Here is an 18,853-nt window from a genome sequence, read left to right on the forward strand (position 1 = left end):
ATTCATAAATACCAGCTCTTAGCACGATGTCCGGGGTACAAGCAGCAGGCGTAAATCACACCGCTCCTCTTAGGTGGACCCAAAGATAAAGAGCGTTTTACCAGAGTACGACGTTTACAGCCTGTTGGTATCAAAAGCATACTGTTTCGCTCGCTTTCCCTCTTTCCAACTGTATCTTAATTGTAGCCTTTTCTACATATTTTGGTGCCCAAGCAAAATATCTGGCGCGCTGCGGCAGGCACGACCTCCGCGCAGTGGCTTTAGCGAAAGAAATATACCAAGCGCAAGTGAGCGCTTGCCTCGCGGTGACCGCCGGCGTCGTTCAGGCTTGTGCTTTGGCTTACGCCGCATTAGGAGCTCTCATTTTCCTCGCCGTGTAGGGACCGGCGCGCCACCGGTCTGTCACGCCGGAGATGATGACGGATCTGTGGAACCGTCCCATCACAACCGATATGTGGAACCCGGCCACCAGACCAGCTGACGAAGTTGTAGAGGTCTACCGAGGCGAGGACGGACCGCAAGGGGATTTGCCCTAAGAGGCTGTGCCGTCGGAAGACTACGATAAAAGGGATGACGAGTAGTGTAAATGAATAAAACACTGTATATATTGTAATTGTCTTTACTTTAAAGCGCCGTCCAAAACGGCTTCGCACTGCTGGGGTCTGGCTGCTCCCTCTCTCCTGTGATCCACTGTTAGTGTGGGGAGAGGCTCAGTTCTGTCTCTGCCCAGCTCTGCTGTCTCTGAAACCTGACAAGTGCAAGCTGCGCTTTCTTGCCGTACTACTTTCAAGCCCGTTTTACAGCATACAGACCGTTCGGGCATCTGTATGGCGTGCGCGCTATTTTGACAACTTAGGCTTGACACGAGCACCGGAGGTTATGTATCACTGAGCGGCTCCGCTACACGCCTCACCGTCGATGATAGGATGCTCAGCTCCTTTGGAACCTACATCATCTAAGCAAAAGGTCCCACACCAAGTTTCGCCAATTTTATTGCACGTGGAGAGCGGTTATTACTGAGTTCGTTGAACTGACCACAACATGGCAGTGGGTCCCATTTCATTTATGCTGCCTTGCGTTTTAGGCCCTGCAAAACGCAGACAATTTTTTGCTGAACAGGCAATTATACTCCTCCCCATAAGGACCTTGCCAGTAAGATGATTAATTTAATACTTTGCTTAACTTCTGCGGTGTAATATATTTTGCACCTGCCGCAAAGAAAAGAAATACTTCGACTGACAGCAGTCCGGATGGCCGAAGCCGCCGCGAGGATCCAAGGAATCCTGGCTGACGGATGAGGGAGGGAGACCGTCAAAAGTCGTCTACCCTTCAGAACCCATCTCGGGCATCAATAAAGTCATCTCTCTCTCTCTCTCTCTCTCGGCTAGGTAAATCGGATCAGCGAAGCCAGGGTTCAAGAGCATTCTAAGAAACTTCTTGTCCAGGTTGTAACAGGTGCCGTATAAGTTCAGTTTTTCAAAGTTTCGTGTGTAACAAGAGAGATCTTACGTAGCCAGGGAACGTTAGCAGTTCCACCAAAAGCACGACAAAGAACACGACAAACATTACAAAAAGTCAGACGCCACTCGCAGGTAGCGTTTATTGGAGACAAGGAAGTGTGCAGTACACGAAAGGAGTCACTGGAAATGCACATTGTGATAGGCACAAATACAATCAACTCGGAGCCTTTGGCAGCCTTTCGTTAACGAATCATATTTTTTCCAGGGATAGAGCAATGAAAGGCTGGCTAACCTTTCTGTTCAGTTCTTGTAATCTGTCACATATAACATTAATTTAAGGACTATCGCGATGCTATATGCGTGTATTGCATCTACCAAAACCCGACCATTGTCGCAAGCTTAGGCAGTGTGAGGATAGTGGGGAGTGCGCTTCGCTGTTAAAGGTGTTTTCTTGCTCACTGAGCCCCGAATTCAGGCACCAACCCTGCATGGCCCATAGACAACCGACCACAAGATAGCCACAACGTATGACTGTCATTGGAGAGGCTGCGAAGAAGGTGCCTACTTCTGAACATGCGTTTTCATGCATCCCCGGTGCTACAAATGATGAATTTTATTAGACAATGCTCAGCAGAGGAACTCATTCCTCTCAAGCGCAAACACGACTTTAGAGTCATCGTGTCGAGCAGCTCCATTTCCTAGAGAATGGAGACACTCTCTGCTAATGTGGGCTGTCTAATTTGCAGGTGCTGCTTTCCTGGTCATAGAAGTTCTTTCAGGAGGGAAAACTTTAGAGTTATTTGTTGAAATGCAAAACGTTTCGCAAGAGCTATCATTCGGAGGGAAAGTTTGCCTTGAGCATATATATTTTGGGCATGGTACATGTTTGGATGGGGCTCTTTGCTTCGACTGTATTTATAAATAGTAAGTTTGCTCTCTTGGCCAGAGATATCTCAGCGACAATTCGTCATTTTGTAGCAGAAGGTGTGGCTTTCCTCTAGAGTTTATTAAATGCGGGCCTGAACCTTTTCTCCAAGTTCGCCTATGCAATAGGTAAAGGATTGTAGATTTCGTCAGGTGATTTTCCCTGTTTCGGAAAAGCAACTACGTATCGTGTGGGGTTTTACATTCACTTTCAGTTTTTAATACAAGCATAGTTCTGTACAACGCGCTCCTTCTCCTTTTCACGATGGTTTCTGCACCGAAAGCTCAAACTCGACAGCAGCAAGAGGTGGCCGTCCCTCCAGGTATACCGCAAATAAGGGGATGTGAAGAATACGCAGCGACATTTACCATCACCGTCAACTCTCCCGCTACATGGTGGTATGAACTAGCAGCGGAGCAACACCTAGGAGACAGATCAAAGCCATTCAAAAGCTTGAAGGTGCATCACAAAGCAAGGGCTATGTGGCAGCAAAATTGGGAAGCCCTGGCGCAACGCGCGGTGATATAAGGCGTCTAAGGCATTCAGCTACTGCTAAAAAATTTATCGGCGCTATACCAGGGACAAAGAAGAAACACTTAACACACAAAACGGTGCCGAAAACACACAACTCGGCACCGGGTTGTGTGTTAAGTGTTTCTTCTTCGTCCCTGTTTTAGCGCCGATAAATTTTTTAGCAGTATGTACCAACTCACACCAAGCTTTTGTTAATTCAGCTACAAACTCTTGTGTTCCCATTCACAACGCTTAATAAGTGCATAGGTGTCCTCATTTTTTTGAACTCTATGCTGTTCTTAGGTCAGACGTTTATGGCATAAATATAAATGAATGGGACAGTAGCAATGTACTTGCCAAGTCAAGTTCTTTTCTGCTGATCTCGACCATCCAAGGCCAGGATCGCACGACACGTTCACCACCCAGGATGCGAGGCCGGGGCTTGCCCTCGCCTTCCAACCCGGTGTCACGGCGGTGTTCGTTGCTAATGCCACATACGCTGTAATCTGCAGAGCATACATCGAAAGAACACAGATTCGAACTTGGGCTTCTTCGCACAAATATATTCAACAATACTTCAGAATAAAAGAACATCCTCGATAAAAGTAATTAGCTTTCGTCCTGCAATCTATTACTCTGTGGCCCGTTAACATCACTGACACCATTTGTATCGTACTTTATTTTCTGTGCTTGTGCACTTATGGGTGCGCAATGTTATGTAAGCTAACTCCCGCCCCCTGTTTATACACTATGCTTGCGAGCGACGCCCCATCTGTTTAAGAATTTCTGGGCCAGAGAGGAAAAAAATTGTTGTCAATGATCGGGGACAGTAGATTTATATGTACGGGCGGAACGTGTATAAGTGAGATAAGTGAGTTGCTGCAAAATACGAAGATTGTAAGAAAACTGTTATTTGGCGATTCAAATGCCGATTGTGCAGGGCGTAGTCTGAAGTTCTGGGGGATATTTTTGTGGCAAAAAGCCGCCAAATGTCCTGCCCAAGCATACTAACAGTATCATCGTACAGAAAAAAACTGCTTCGCACTCGGCCTTTTATTAACGCGCAGAACCTAAATGTAATTGGTTACTCCAGACCCACGCTAACGTGAACCGCTATGGTTACTTGACAATGGGTCATGCTACTTTCATAGCTGCCTGTGTGGAGTGCTGTAGGTTAAGTCGCCGATAATATCTAAGCGACGAAAACACTTGTAAATCAGTAGTGTCATCTGGACTGTGCCATTTATTTTGATGACTTCTGTGAGAAAAAAATTTCTTTCTGCCATTTCATTACGTCATTTCATTCTTTCAAAACCATCCAAAGGTAATGTAAGCAATCATACCTTGGCTAAAGAACAACAGGTTAAAAGAACAACAGGCTAAAACAAATGTGCGTTATTTTGAGAAACGCATAATTTCATCACATTTCTAAACTGTAAAAAATAGTATATTTACCAAAAAATCGCAGTAATGTGGTCATTCTAGTTCAGGACAGCAATGTTGCAGCAATCTAGGTGCACCGTTCGGGAGACCAAGGAGTTCATGTTGTCTGATAATTTGTGTCCAAACTCCAACCAAGGGTAAGAGCAGTGACGGTTACATGGCATTTTTGCAGCACGTAAAATAGGAACGTACCATCAAAATTAATATCATAATAATAGGACTGTTTTTTGTTATGAAGCGTCAGGCAACATGACTGTAATTGCTTTTATTATTTATAACATTTTTAGACGAAGTGTTTGGAGCCTAAACAAAATAAATAATGGTACCAGCGAATGACGCATGCTCTAGCCGCTACAGGCTTTTGAAAGTGGAAAGAGCAATTACAACGAATAGTTCAGGCACCGACCACATTCAGAAAACTCAGTCGTCAACTTGTTCATACGTAGGCAGTAGTCAAAAGTAAAAGTAAACAATGCATCCCTGAACCCGCCCTTCAGCTACCGCCGCGCACGATGCTTTCCGCATGGCGCTGTTGATATTTTATTGCCAGCTCGTTGCAGCACAAGCTGCTGAAAGCGGAAGGTCTGTATATTCCTGCCGGTGTTAGGCCACTTCTGGCTATCCCGTTGGATGAGTAAACACTGGGACCCTTTCTTCACTCGTCCTCAAAGTTTTCTTTTCACCGGAACCGTTCTTGACATGATTATTTATTTGTCATCTTATTACCAGCAGTAAAATAACCTGGGTGATGGCATAAAGTTCGACGACTCTTTGTTTGCAATTCGCAAGTTGGAATCCCTGAAAGCGCATGTCGTGTTTTTTTGAAGATGAATTGTCGGTTCTTGGCCAATGCTGTCTATAGTGCATTCACCATATTTGCGCTGTATCGTTCATTGCTCCACGAGTGAGTTTGCCGAACGCGTGCAGACACACTGACACAGACGCGCTGGTGAGGTTTCGTTGTGGTGCTGACATATGCCCCGACTACTGGCAGGCTCAGTCCCGAATTAGTCAACCGTTGCCCTGGTGCGAACACTCCTTTTACAATAGGCAAGCTCGGAAGGTGGGGCAAAAGGGCATCGCATTTGAGCGTCTTCGGGGAAGCGGAATGCGTCCGCTGCGTACGCCTCGTGTAGTGATTGTTATGATTCGAAGCCATGCTGGTAGGCTTATCTGACGCATCAGGATCGCGGTATGACGAATACTGAGACATTGAGAATGCCCAGCCCACAATAACGTCCGATGCCAAGCATGCTGTTTCACTGAACCGCAAGAGAAACTGGTTTGAATACTAATCTTGGACATTATCCAATCACGTAGCACCTCGTATGAACGTCACTGCTTTAGTTGACCCGCCGCCGTAGATCGGGCATGGTAGTTTTTAGTCTTTCGGATTTTATAACATAAACACCACCTTACTAACCGGATAAACGATGAAAAGTATGCTTATTTGAGCCAGTCTACGCAGTGCAAGCAAAAACAGAAGCTTGCCAAATTCACTTCAGTGTCGCTTTAAGGAAATCACGGTGCGTGCACTATTTTCAGGGACATTTTGTCTGGAGCTAATACCGAATGAACCGTCAGTGTTGGAAGAGTGCACTTGCTTACTTTCAAATCGTTTTAGATCTACCTGTAGGGGGAGATTTTTAGTGTATTCTCGACGACGCCAACGTGGTGGACTACTGTGTGGTGTTTTTCTGGCAGCAGTCCTGAACGGAACGACGGGCTTCCTTTTTGCTGTGAGCGCAGGAACAATTACTGACATTTAGAATATCTAATCAGTGCTCCAAGAGTTGTCTCACTGGATCGCGTTAGAGAAGTGCTGTGAGTGCTCTTTTTAGGGGACGGTGTGGTGCCTTGCCTGAGTATGTAACTGTTGTGATCCAGTCTGTTGGTGTTGTTATTGGGACTGCTGCTGGCCACATTCATCTCGTGTTCACATTCTTTACCAGTATAAATATCGTGAACGTATCCTCAATGTCCGTTTGATGTGTTGACATCACGTGTAATAAAAAGCCACAGATGGAAATATTGGGCTCGAGTTGAGATACCCCTCAATGCAGCACCTGCACGGGCACGTGCACTAATTTGTGTGATGTGCTGCGATCTCCTTGCATGATTGTAACATTTTGTACGTGGCACTGCACAGTAGATTGTGACATGTCACACCGAGATTGCAGGCTGAGCAACTGGTTCCAACATGGCTGAGTAAGTAGTGTTGTAATGCAAACGAACTTTTGTATTGTAGATTCGCTACTTACACTGGAGTTGAACCCGCGGCATATACGGCCTATTAGGCGATTTCATATACAGTGGGGTGAATAGGGCCTTCCATAGCACGGATGTTCTTCAACTCTTCACACGGTTTACTTAAACTACATAAAAATGCCCAGAAAAAACTGGAAATCTTCGTCATGCCACACAAAGGCCTCCTTTTGTCTCCCCGTGGGGAACAGACCTTTCTTCAAGACTCGCTGCCAGGGCGAAGGTCCTGCTTCGAAGTCCTGCCTCTTTCCTGCGGCTAACGTGAAGCCGCTAAGCTAACGTGCAACTTTTCACCGACATCTACCGCAGCCAACCATGCACCCAACCCCACTTGCGGCTTTAAGCAGCCGGAACACGACACGTTGGAGTTATAGGCCTCAAATAATTTGTACACCCCTTCCTTCACTGTACCTTTCGGGGGCCTCCCCCAATACTCCCTTGTTTTATTACTCAGAGATGGGGAGTAAACCTAACTGATGCATACATCTGACGTCATTTATGTCATAGAGATTTATTCACACTTGCAAACAGTTAATGCATTTATTCATCGGAGCAAGTCGGCTATTGCAAAATTATTTTCGCCAGGCTATTTTTTTGCGGCAACGCAGCCTATCAAAGGTTCTAACATTTTTTTTAATAAGTTACCTTCCTTGTATACCGCGTTTAAAATCGCTGAAAACTAGCAGAAATACCCAAGCAGCAGAGGCCGATTGTCAATGATTGGAAACCCCATGGGGCCCATTGGCTCCCGACCTATCGCGCACACATCGGTTACTCGGCTGAAATATTGATACAGTGCCAAGCAAACGCCGACCGCAAGTAACGTAACATGGAAAGAACATAGGAGGCCGAGCTTTAGAAGACGGAAAAAAGCGCATTTTTCCACGCGCTTGCCGTGCACGTAGCGTGTGGAAACAGGACGGTTAAAGCGGTGAACAGGCCACAACGCAGCAAAAAGTAGTTACCTAAAGAGCCACAACACCGTGCCACAAAACAAAGCGTACTCAAACTAAAGTACATCATATTCAAAATAGTGTGCGAGATAGTGTTACACGTTGTCTAGGAATGGCTCATTTTTGTGTCCTAACGCAACGATGTTCGTCGGACTACTTGACCATTGTGCCTTTGCGCGTTCTTTGCCTCTGCGGCTGCGCTGGCGGCTGTGTGACGGCTGTGTGAACGAGGGCTTAGCCCTCGTTCACACAACTGTCACCTTCTCCGTCATGGCTCCGTCACGTCAAAAAACCGCGAAGGAGAGGTAACGGAGGAGCGTTCGTACAGGAGCTCGCCGTCAGAGTACAGGGTCGTCTGCGTAGTGATCAATTTTGCCTAGAATTGAGCGTGGATAATCTGAAAAGTAACGAAAATGGCTTAGCTTCTACGTGTGCTCACTCTTCGGTAAATGTAGCCGTAAATATTGGTTTTCTGATTGGCTGGTTCACCGCGGGCGTCGTCCCGTTGCGTTGACGGAACGGAAACGTTGAGCTCGGCTTCCCGTCACCGTCGCACCGTTTTCGGCGAGAAATCGCCCCAGAAACCGTCACCGATGACGGAATACGGTGGCGTGACGGAGTGAAATACGGCTGTGTGAATGATGTCTAAGAGTTACGGATGTATTAAGCTAACTTCATTAAACTCTAGCTATGAATAAAGCTTTCGTTGCAATATTTTCTTGAGCAACGTAAAGATATTGTTGAGCGACAAAGTAATTACCCTGCCGCTGGGCTTCCCCGTCGGTTCCGCTAGCATCTGGCGCGTCCGACGAAGCAAAAGTGAGCGACGGCGACAGCAACACCGTTACCAGTTTAATACCCAATCAGTTAGGTTTGTAGCGTCGCCTTAATTGTTGGTTTATTTGGTTACTTCTAAAGAATATAACGCATTTAAAAATCACAAGGTTTCTCATCTACCTCCAAGTTGGCCTAGATGTCTTGCAAAAAAACGTGAGCGTTCGTGCGTTCCGAACTCATTGTGTAGTGCATTGCCTTGTAGTCAGATCCTGCATTATTAAAAAAATTGTAGGCATCTCAAGCAGTTGCACGAATTATAGATCGATTCGCACTTGCTAAGCAGCGCTTAATTTTTTCTAGACTATTATGTTGGTGTTTGTTTTCATGTTTGTGTTTTCAACAAGCTTCTTTTGTATTCTTGCCACTTTTAAGCCACGTTTCTCGTAAATTTGATGTGCATATTAAAAAACGCCAACAAAGAGACCTGATGTGCTGTGTGGCTCAATTGTTTTTGGGAAGCCACCTAACTGCTTGGCAAAGTTGATTTAGCCTACTGTGCCTCGTGGTCCGATTTTTGTTTTATACAAGCCATTGTACAGGAAATTATTGAACGAGTGCGCATTAAATAAATAATTAATACGCACTCCTTAAATAATTTCCCGCAGAATTGCATGTATCAAGCAGAAGTCGGGCCGCGAGGCAACACATAAAAAGGGATTGGCCCATGAGGACTGGTCACAAAGACAGAAATGTGAATGAAAATAGCGTGGGGCCCACCCATAGGCATTATCATGGCAACATACTTTGCCAAGCGTTGTCGAATATCGGCGTTCCAGAGCTTGGCCAATTGTTGGCTTGTCACCTTTCCCAAGCACCAGCCAATAATGGCGGCCGAGTTATTTCCAAAGTTGGACATGTTGGCCAGTCATGATTTGCCATGCTTGGGTTTGGCAATTTCTGATGCTTGGGGAACGCTTTACAAATAATACCCGGAGTGTACTTTTCTTGTTTCGATTTTCTTTAACCGTGTTGTAGTGAACGGTTACCGTGGGATGAAAGCAGGTACGGTACGTAATTTCCAGACACTAGACAAACTATAAGAAATACCTTAATATGCCATACGTACGGCATGAATCCAGTTTACACGCTATAGCTAAACCTGAATCTATGTATTTGTCACTGCACTACACCTTACCTATAATGTCATTGTTTAGTCTGTCGGCGAGCCATTGGAGGGCGTCGTAATTTCGTAAGAGAAATAAGTGCTTTTCGACGGGATACGAAGCGAGCTCCTCCAGGGCTTTGGCGTCCGCGCTGCCAGTGATGGCGATGCAGTATACCTCTATTTTTTTTCCTTTGAGAAGCTTGGCGACGTTTCCAGCTCTGCCTCCGATGTTTGCTTTGCCTGCGGAACAACAATATCCCTGACAATTAACAATGAATAGCTTGAAACCATTTTCTCAAGAGCAGGGACTACTATGGCACGTATGAGGGTAGCGAAAAAAATCATCATAAATGCTTGTTATGATAACCATGCGCCATTCTTTTAATAAAAAATTCAGCTTGTTCTACCTCTGCGTATTTACGTTTATTAAGTCGGCAGAGGTGTTTAGAATTGTGGCTGTTTCTGGGATCTATTTCGCACTCATGAATGCCCAGCCTGTAAAACCAGGAGCGAATCAGGTACCCTAGTACTAACTATTGTTCTGTAAAATCCAGTACCCTAGCCTTAACTATTGTTCCGTAAAATATTTGTGTTGTAGAAGGGCATTCTTCGGCAATTGTTGATGATTGACTGAAACGGTATAAAATGGCTATGGCTTAGCTCGGCTACGCCCGGTTATGCACGCGAAAAAAGTCGAAGCACAGTTCGCCATCGTGATTATAGGGCTAGGCAAATGTTCCGTACTGTCAGCATTCACTACTGCCATTTCTTCAGTTTCCAAAGCCGCCGTCAAGTCGAAGGCGAGGAGCCGATTGCCGGCTGTAAAGGTCATCGCTGTCGTTTTTCAACATCCTTCTCCGTACGCTTGGTTCGCGAAGTTCCCGTTCTTCACACGCTTTGACGATCCGCTTTTCGCACTCGGGCTCCATTTTTCCACTTTAATTCTATAGCACGCCGAGCGACATCTGCAGAATGGTCGGACGCAAAAAGGGGCTGTCGGTGCAGCGGCGGACCACTGTACTTATCAGCGATGATACCAGATTGCATAATCAGCCCTCACCAAGCCCGTCTTGCCGCCTCAAGCAATCGTTCTTACGTGGCGTTTCTTTTTCCGCCTCGCGAGTCAGTCGCACCCATACTTCTCCAAATCTCCTACAGGTGCCGCTAGTCGCCCGCGCCGTAAGTGCGGCGAGACACGTGGTTTCACTTCAATGTCAAATTCTAACGCACTCGTAAACTCGGCGGGCTAGGCCAGTACTGCTTTGGCAATAAAAAATTATGGCTTCACTGCATAGGAAGCGCAAGGAAGAGGGTGCTGCTGTTGGCCATGTGTTGGTGTTCGAGTTGTGCAGGTTGCAACTTACGCCGTGATCACAGCTGCTTTAAAAATGATAGATCTGTGCGAGTTCTCCCGATAAGTCAAATTTCTCTCCTTCGTTATGACAGTTGCTAGTGGATAACTTGGTATCGAGCTGCCCTGCTATGAAACAACCCCCCCTGCAGCCCTTTCCCCGCCGTCCGCCAAATTTATCCTCGTGGATACTGGGTCCACCCATGTTGTTCATCCTTCTATTCCTTCAGGGCTAAGATATACACTCGCCTGTTCACTATTACTGATGCATTATTAGAAGATTTCAAGAAAACAGGAAAGTGGTAGAGGTGTTATTGTGGCTGAACACGTTTTCTCAAAATCATCAATCAGGCAACTTTCGCAGTTAAAGTACCTTTAAAATATTGAATTATTGTGGAGGCTAACGCGCCGATGCAACGCAGGCGATCAGGCGGGCTCTAGTGGAGTGCTCCGGATAAATTTTGACAAGCTGGGGATCTTTAACGTGCGCCGAAATCTCGTACACACGGGCGTTTTTGCTTTCGTCTTATTGCTAGGTTTATTAACCTGACAGCGCAATACCATACCAAGCATAGCGCTGTGTATAGTAAAATGCTCCTTCGTTGTTCGTCAAAATGTTCGCTGTAACACTTCGGAATCTAGTCATCAACGAGACAAAGCTGGTAACCTGTTGCAACTTAATCAGTCAACACAACCTAGCACCATAAAAAAAGACACGAGGAATGAGTAAGCTTTAAAAGCCGCAAGACGTTTAATGAGTGTAGGCTCTGTAGGCTCTACGAAAAGGTATTTCACTTCACCTGTTATTATGCCGCACACCTATAAAAACGCTTACCATGTGTGATTAGGAAAACGGAAACCTTCACGTTGTTCTGCGCCGCTTGGAGGTGATTTGTAACTGCGTGAAGGTTCGTTACGACTGCCTCCACGCCAGCTTTGATGGATGTGCCGCGGCCATCTGAAAATTTCAATACAGAAGGCTAGGTTTTGGAAATTATAAGCAGAGCCTCCTACTAATGTGAAAAGCAAAACATGCACTCCGACAAGGTGGACGGTGCTAAATCTGTGTATTTACATCATGCACAACTTTGAAGGAGACATTTAATCCGAGACGCAGCAGCTGAACGAGCTTCATTTATTGCATGTCGCCACACCAATTGTTGTCTCCGTCGCGACACATACACCACACGCCGCCGCTGTTTCATTGCGGTGTCTTCACCTAGAAGGCTGCCTCGTAACACTATCACAGCAATTTGAGTTTCCAGTGATTGTAGCAATTACTGGAAATATGTTTGTGGCAGTAGGAACTTGAAATTACAACATCAACGTGTAAATGCACCAGTTTTCCTTGCGTGATTGAGTAAATGTTCAGGCCATCCCTGAGGATACCAACTACTTATTCGGCCCTTATTCATATGGAAGTAAATTCAGAACTGCGAGGGCCGATAACACAGGGCCAACCTTGCAGTGATGCCCAGCGTAATTAAGAAACACGGAAAACAAGCGCTAAACAAAAACACGGGACGAGGAGTAGACGGGACAAGCGCTGACTTTCAACAAAAAGTTTATTGCCGCTCCAGCGCTTATAAACAAGTCTGGGAGCACGAAGAGAGGGGAAAAAGAAAGGGAAACATCAAAAACGGAGGCCAAAAAAGAAGAACAGTGACGTGCCACCTACGATAAGAAATCCAATTCGTGTTTCGATAAAGCCACAGACGGCCTGCTGACGCATTGATCTCCCGACCTCGCTATCTCGGCCGCTTCCACAAATTCCCTTGTGAGGGCCGAGCGGTGAAAATACAAGATGGTAGTCTGGTCGTACAGGGGATGACACTGGTTACCCGAGACACATTTTTTACAGTGGGCAGCCAGCTGGCCGTCGGTGGCAACGCTCCTGACCTTGTTCTTGTGTTCTTGTAGGCGAACGTTCAAGCATCTGCCGGTCTGGCCGATATAGTGTCTGCCACACGACAAAGGAATTTTGTAGACAACGCTACGTCGGCATTTCACAAAAGCGTCTCTATTCTTGATAGCGCAGATCGGTTTCCGCGCACGCCTGGGACAGCTCAACTTGCACAAAGCTAAAAGCTTGTTAGGTGCCGTGAACAAGACCTTGACCCCTGAACGTTGCCCAACTTTCTTGAGGTTATGCGATATTTTATGTATGTAAGGGATGACAGCTCTTTTTTTCTCTTTAGCTCTTCTTTCTTTGTCCTTTCTCTGATTATCTGCCTTCTGCTCATCGCTCAAACAAGACTCAATTTTTCTTTTGCGATGTAAACCTTCCGCGACGGAAACAACCTGCCTGGGGTAACCCGCGGCTTCCAAACGCACCACCTGGGGCCGTATTCTGCTATCCGACGCCCTTCCGACGCGCGTCGGAAGTTCGTGACGTCAAAATGACGTGCAAATAGCCAACCGCCCCGCCCTCGAAGATCGCGGGAAGTACGTCATCGCCTTCGGGGACAATCTCATAACTTTCAAATGCTGCTAAAGCGAAATTAATAAAATTGTTTAGATATAACAAAGCCTTTTCTGTTTATCTGTTTTCATGGGCACTGCCGTTGCTGCTAATGCTAGTTTAACAGGTTTACACGCATTTATGTTTTTACTTTGTTCCGTTATGAGGCGCCAGGGAGCGCTGCGCGCGGCACAGCTGTTTTTAAAGGAGGCATATTTGAACGCTCAGTAAGTTGCTGCGCAAAAATTTCGTCCCACAAGGGCGTTCTCTTGGGACGAAAAGCGACGTAAACGGTACGCTGTGAGTACGATATTTCGCGATATTTCGCTGACGTGAGTACGATATTTCGATCGATTTTCTAACGCCATGTCATTGTTCGGCCACTCTCGCTTGTGCAGTGAATTAAACCCGTTTTTCAAAACACATGTGTGCGCGTTTTGCGCACGATCAGATTGCGTACTTATATTGTCACGAAGCCAAGGATGACGCAGTTGTCTTGAAGGAAAAACAAGTTTATTGTAGCGAACTTGTGCTCCCCTAACAACTCAAAAGAATACAGAGGCGGCGAAGCAGCGGTCAACAGAGTGACTTGTGCAGGCGAGTGTCGTCGAATCGAATGCCGCGGCGTCTGCTCTGCACGCTTTTATCTTTCGGCGCAAGTGTTTCTCGAACCGTCCATTGAAATACAGAACATTGTAGATCAGAGAAGATTATTCTGGGCTAGTGCCATTAGGGCGAAACAGTCTGCTTATGTGAATGAGATAGCCCGTGCGGCATAAAAATAAAGAATGGAAGACGCGCTTCGCGGACACAGATAACAGAGCCAGGCGTGGCCGGGCGATAAAAACAAACAATAAATAAACAAACCCATACATGGTTCGAGGTAATATCACGGCAAGCTCGTTTTAATTTTTTTTTTAATGAAAGCAGGGGTGCAAGTGCAACGTCAATGAAAGAGAGTACTGACCTCCAATCTTTAGCGTCCCGAGGATACGTTTCCCGCCTAGCTTTGTTTCATGAGCTATATTAATATGCTATTCTGCGTGACGAACTGCTCTAACAGCCTAAGCTTGTATCACGTCACATTGACCACGCCCACAAATTTGGTGCTTAATCATGCAACTTGAAGTAGTTTGCTCAGTTTTTTTCTGAAAACATCCCGAGAATCAAACCGCCTTCCCGCAGGTATTGTTTCCATCCACGATAATCACTTGTTTCTACAAGCATAGGTACAACTCAGTGACTGTGCAATGAGGTGCAATTTTTGTAATTGAACACCTGCAATGTATCCTTACGTTAGCATATTTTGTAATGCCATTTCCCTCTTTAATGCCTCTACCCTTGAGGGTTAAATAGGTGAAGTATACCGCAATACACTTCGTTAACTAACATAGAGACCGAATTTTCAACCCCTTATTGTTTTTTGGCCGTTAAGCTCATAATGAACACATTTTCAGGCACACTGGAGCTGGAGAGCTGCTAGTTGTGGAAGGCCCTGCACGAACAACCAGTACTGTGTGTTTTAACAAGAATAGATGCCAACTATGAGCACTTTAACAAGCTGGAGTAGAGAAAGCAGTTTTGGCATTGCATCACAAACATCAATGTGCCCTTCTTTATTTTTGCAATGAAGTTACGTTGGTTTCTGTGCACTTTAAATAAGGCTGTGTACTACAGAAATGCTATAGTTGATTTTGTCACGATTATTTTTTCCCAGTGTTGGTTACTCTTGGACGGTGCTGCTGCATGCAGGGGAAAAGGAAACAGTTCAACATAACTTGTCACACCCTGATTTATTGAGGAAAAATTCAATACGCCTTTGTAGATGCTGCTGTTGGCATATCATAATTATTTTTTGCAAGCAGGTGTCCTTCATGACAAAAAATCGCAATATCACTTTAAAAATCTAAGCAAGCAGTCATCAAAGCACTGAGTGCTAGAATACTTGCAATGGTGGGGTAAATGAAACTTTTGTGACCATTTTTCCACTTATCATGAGAATGTCAGAGTAAACCATGACAGTGAACTCTTTGTTAAGAGACAGCCTTTAACATTTTAAGCATGTTTACTTTTTGTATAAACAGTGGAGATGCATACTGGCATATCGTGTTCTCTTAAGTAAAATGACCTGTCAGAGATTTCCAAACAAAGTCACCGTGCAATGGTTGTGCTATGTCATAATATAACTCTTGACATGATTGAACTAAACGTTTCCAGAAGAGTCCGCAGTATACTGATTATTTTTTTTTTGTGGTACATGCATCATCATTCTTTGCTTCACAGCAGAATGACGGTTACAGTGTAATAAACAGAATTTTCTCAAGAGAATCTTGACCGGTCTCTATACCCACAACAAGGCCTCACGACCCATCAAAACAGTAGTCACGGGCTATCCCAGATCAAGCAACATCGTGTCAAGACATAGTATATAGTGGTCGAAAGCAAAGCAACTTTCTCTGTTGTCCTCACACAACCATGTCAAACACAAAACGACAAGAAGCTTCTCTACAGGAAACAATGTCGCGTCAGGGCAAAGTATATGCTACTTGAAACAACAACAAAACAATTTTCTCCCGACAAAACAAACACCGCACACCACACACAATCAGAAACGAAAGTTAAAAATGACATGTTTAGTGCCACAAAGCTGTCTGAAGATGCGTTGGTTGCCCTGTCCTTCAGGAGCTTCTTGCTCCTGTCGGGGTAGGCACCTCATCAGCCGCGTCGTCTGTATCACTGCCCTCGTCCCTTGGTGCTGCTGCAGCTATTGTCGTTAGTCGTTCCAACAGGCAGCCACACAACACACACTGACAGTGTTGGCTGCCAGAAGAGGCCTATAAAGAAAAGCTGGTGCTACTGCAGGCAAGGAAAACAGCTCTTGAGAACTGCAATGCTGCACTTCACGACAGAGCACGTCGAAGCATGTGCGGCATTGTACTTTTCTTCAGGTGTCTGGGGCCTGGACGACGAGCAGGGGGTGTCATGAGCCACGACTCGAGCAGGTGGCCACCATCAACCCCAGAACTCGCCAGGCTTTACACGTCACGGGCAAAAGTGAACAGCCAGTCACACAAAGGCACTGTAGTCGGCAGTCACGGTCAGGGCCTTCATACTGGCGTCGCACACCTGAAAGAAATACATAACACAAATATGTACTAAAGCATTAAACAAGTACACAGTTTGAAAAAAGGAAAAGGTAATAAACAAGAGCAAGAATACAAAGAACTGGGTTACTTGGAACTGATTCACTCCGCAACTGCATGCAACGACAAACGAAGTCGCCGTGTTGTATGTGCCTTTTCTTTAATCGTCGCTGTTTCGCGTAGCAGGGGAATTAGAGCATGCAGGCGACCTGAGAGGAAAATTGGTTACTTACAACTATAGATAAGGGCCCTCCCACCCATCTATGCGGTACAACTGCGAAACACAACCCCTCCCCTCCCCACCCCGCATTTCGAAATCGATAAACCCTTATAACGAGCCGACAAGCTGAACTTGTCACCTTTTCACTATGTGTCAAGCAGGGGAAAACATCTCAGCCGAAGTGACAAGGCGCCGAAGCAGTTGACACACGATGGGGGCGGGGCGAGGGCGATATACGTTACGCATATATTACACGGTTCTTTATGAAGTCAGTTAGACGACCAACACAATACACCTGTTTATCTTTCTTTATAAACTTTTTTTCTTTCAAGACGCCACCCTATTCGATACCTCTGAACGCGTTCATTTTAGCTACATTTATTGACATACCTTTTCGATATCATTTCACTTAAGCGAACATAGGCCGGAGAGTTAAAAGATTATTTACATATGCATGCATCTGCTGTTTTTTTTTTGACACACTATTTGATCATGCACAATTGCGAAATTTATGGGAGATCACTGCCACCACACCACACCGCTCAAAACAAACGCATTTCAGTGACTGCTTTTCAGACATCGCGCTCCTTTTCCCTTCGATGCAAAACAATTTTTTGCTTCCGTAACAAACGTAGCCAGAAACAAGTAGTACTTACACCGTGCTTACGCCGCCGGGGTATCCAAAACCCTCGTGTGTCGGAGCTCCGTCAGTGCCGACACCACAGTGTGAACGCTGCGACTGGCGTCGGGGTGCGACAGTGTTTCATGGTGGCAGAAAACGCTTTGCAAACTGTCAGTTGCGAAGAGGGACACAGCACGCACAGCACCTTCGTATCTGTTGACACTTCGCTGCACCTCGATGGCCGATAAGGGCTTCCAATTTCAGCGCCTTGGCAACGGCGTGAATGCTGCGGCTGACCGACGGCTGCGTCATGCCAAGAGTATCACCGCTACCGACAATCTGTTGAAAGCTGCCGGTAGCGAAGAGCCTCAGAGCGCACATCACGTTCGCTTCCGTAGATAGCCCCGTCGCACCTCGAGGCCTAACGTGCTCGTTAAGTGCGTCGCACAGCATCCGCGCCGGGCCCTTGTTGACACGGAAACGGCGCTGAAAGTCGCCGTCACTCAGTCGACGCTCGGGCACGGGATCCTCCTCTAGCAGCTCCAACAAAAGTGCGAACACAGGCGGCATATACGCAGCCATCGTACAATCCGATGCGCTCTTAACCGCGCCGGATTTCACCCGGCGGTCGCGGGAGAACGAGCGGGAGCCTTTGGCTACGTGACGTCACCAAAAAATAGCCAAAATATAGCCGCGTGACGTAGGCCGGCTGACGTTTTCCGCTCCGAGCCAATCGTGAGAGCCCACTTTCTCCTCTCTCTAAACAACCACGTCGGAAGGGCGCCGGAAATCGTTCCGGCGCGCGTCGGATGACCAGCAGAATACGGCCCCTGCTTTCCAAGGCTTTCATCCACCGCATGCGGGCATGACTTGCTGAGAGCGCTAGACAAGAAAGACAGCACAATATTCCTCTTTACCAGCTTGGAGTGTGCCGAGCTGTACGGCAGGGGCGGCTTGTTGGCTCTAGGCTCGTACAACCAACACACGTGATCATCCTCAAAACGTAGCCGCAAGTCTAAAAACCTGATGCTGTCATTCTCGGGCAATTCAAACGTAAAAATGAGCGGCATAAAACAGGCATTGAAAGCGGCCAAGATACGCGACACAAGAGGGTGAGACGATGATAAAGCGGCATCAATACTGTTCGTGGCTGAAGGGTCAATAAAACATGAAGTGTCTAAAACAATTAAAAAGTCATCGACGTATCTGAAAATTTTCAACACTTTAAGCTCACCTAGCCGCTGGAAGAGTGCGTTGTCACAACGGGCTAAAAACAAATCACTTAAAACCGGTGCAATGCACGACCCAATACAAACACCCTGCTTTTGCAGGTAAATGTTACTGTCAAATGAAACAAAGGTTGATGTGAGATAAAAAGATAAAAGCTCCAAGAAACCACTCGTGCTCACACCACACACGTTCGGAAAAACGACCGCCCCGAAGTCATCAATGGCCGCCTCGACACTGGACAGCAACCCTTCATGTGGCAAAGAATAAAACAAATCTTTTATGTCAACAGAAAAGGCAGTTAAACTTGCATGGTCATTTGTCTTGA

General features: G+C 46.1%; 1 protein-coding gene across 5 annotated transcripts in view; it reads right to left on the bottom strand.

The window, feature by feature from the left end:
* The window catches only part of LOC144153753 (complement factor B-like), a 182,151-nt gene that overhangs the window by 33,611 nt on the left and 129,687 nt on the right, over positions 1–18,853 (bottom strand). For 4 of the 5 annotated variants that reach the window (XM_077685456.1, XM_077685454.1, XM_077685453.1 and 1 more), the window contains 3 exons: positions 11,688–11,810; positions 9,532–9,741; positions 3,256–3,404 (listed from right to left, as the gene is read on the bottom strand). In XM_077685456.1, the coding sequence (XP_077541582.1) occupies positions 3,256–3,404; positions 9,532–9,741; positions 11,688–11,810 (482 nt within the window). The remainder of the gene's footprint in view (positions 1–3,255; positions 3,405–9,531; positions 9,742–11,687; positions 11,811–18,853) is intronic. The other variant, XM_077685455.1, reaches the window with a different exon arrangement.

Source organism: Haemaphysalis longicornis, unplaced genomic scaffold, assembly GCF_048455015.1.
Source record: "Haemaphysalis longicornis isolate Haplotype H1 unplaced genomic scaffold, Haemaphysalis longicornis Haplotype H1 scaffold_9, whole genome shotgun sequence".
Classification (NCBI taxonomy): domain Eukaryota; kingdom Metazoa; phylum Arthropoda; class Arachnida; order Ixodida; family Ixodidae; genus Haemaphysalis; species Haemaphysalis longicornis.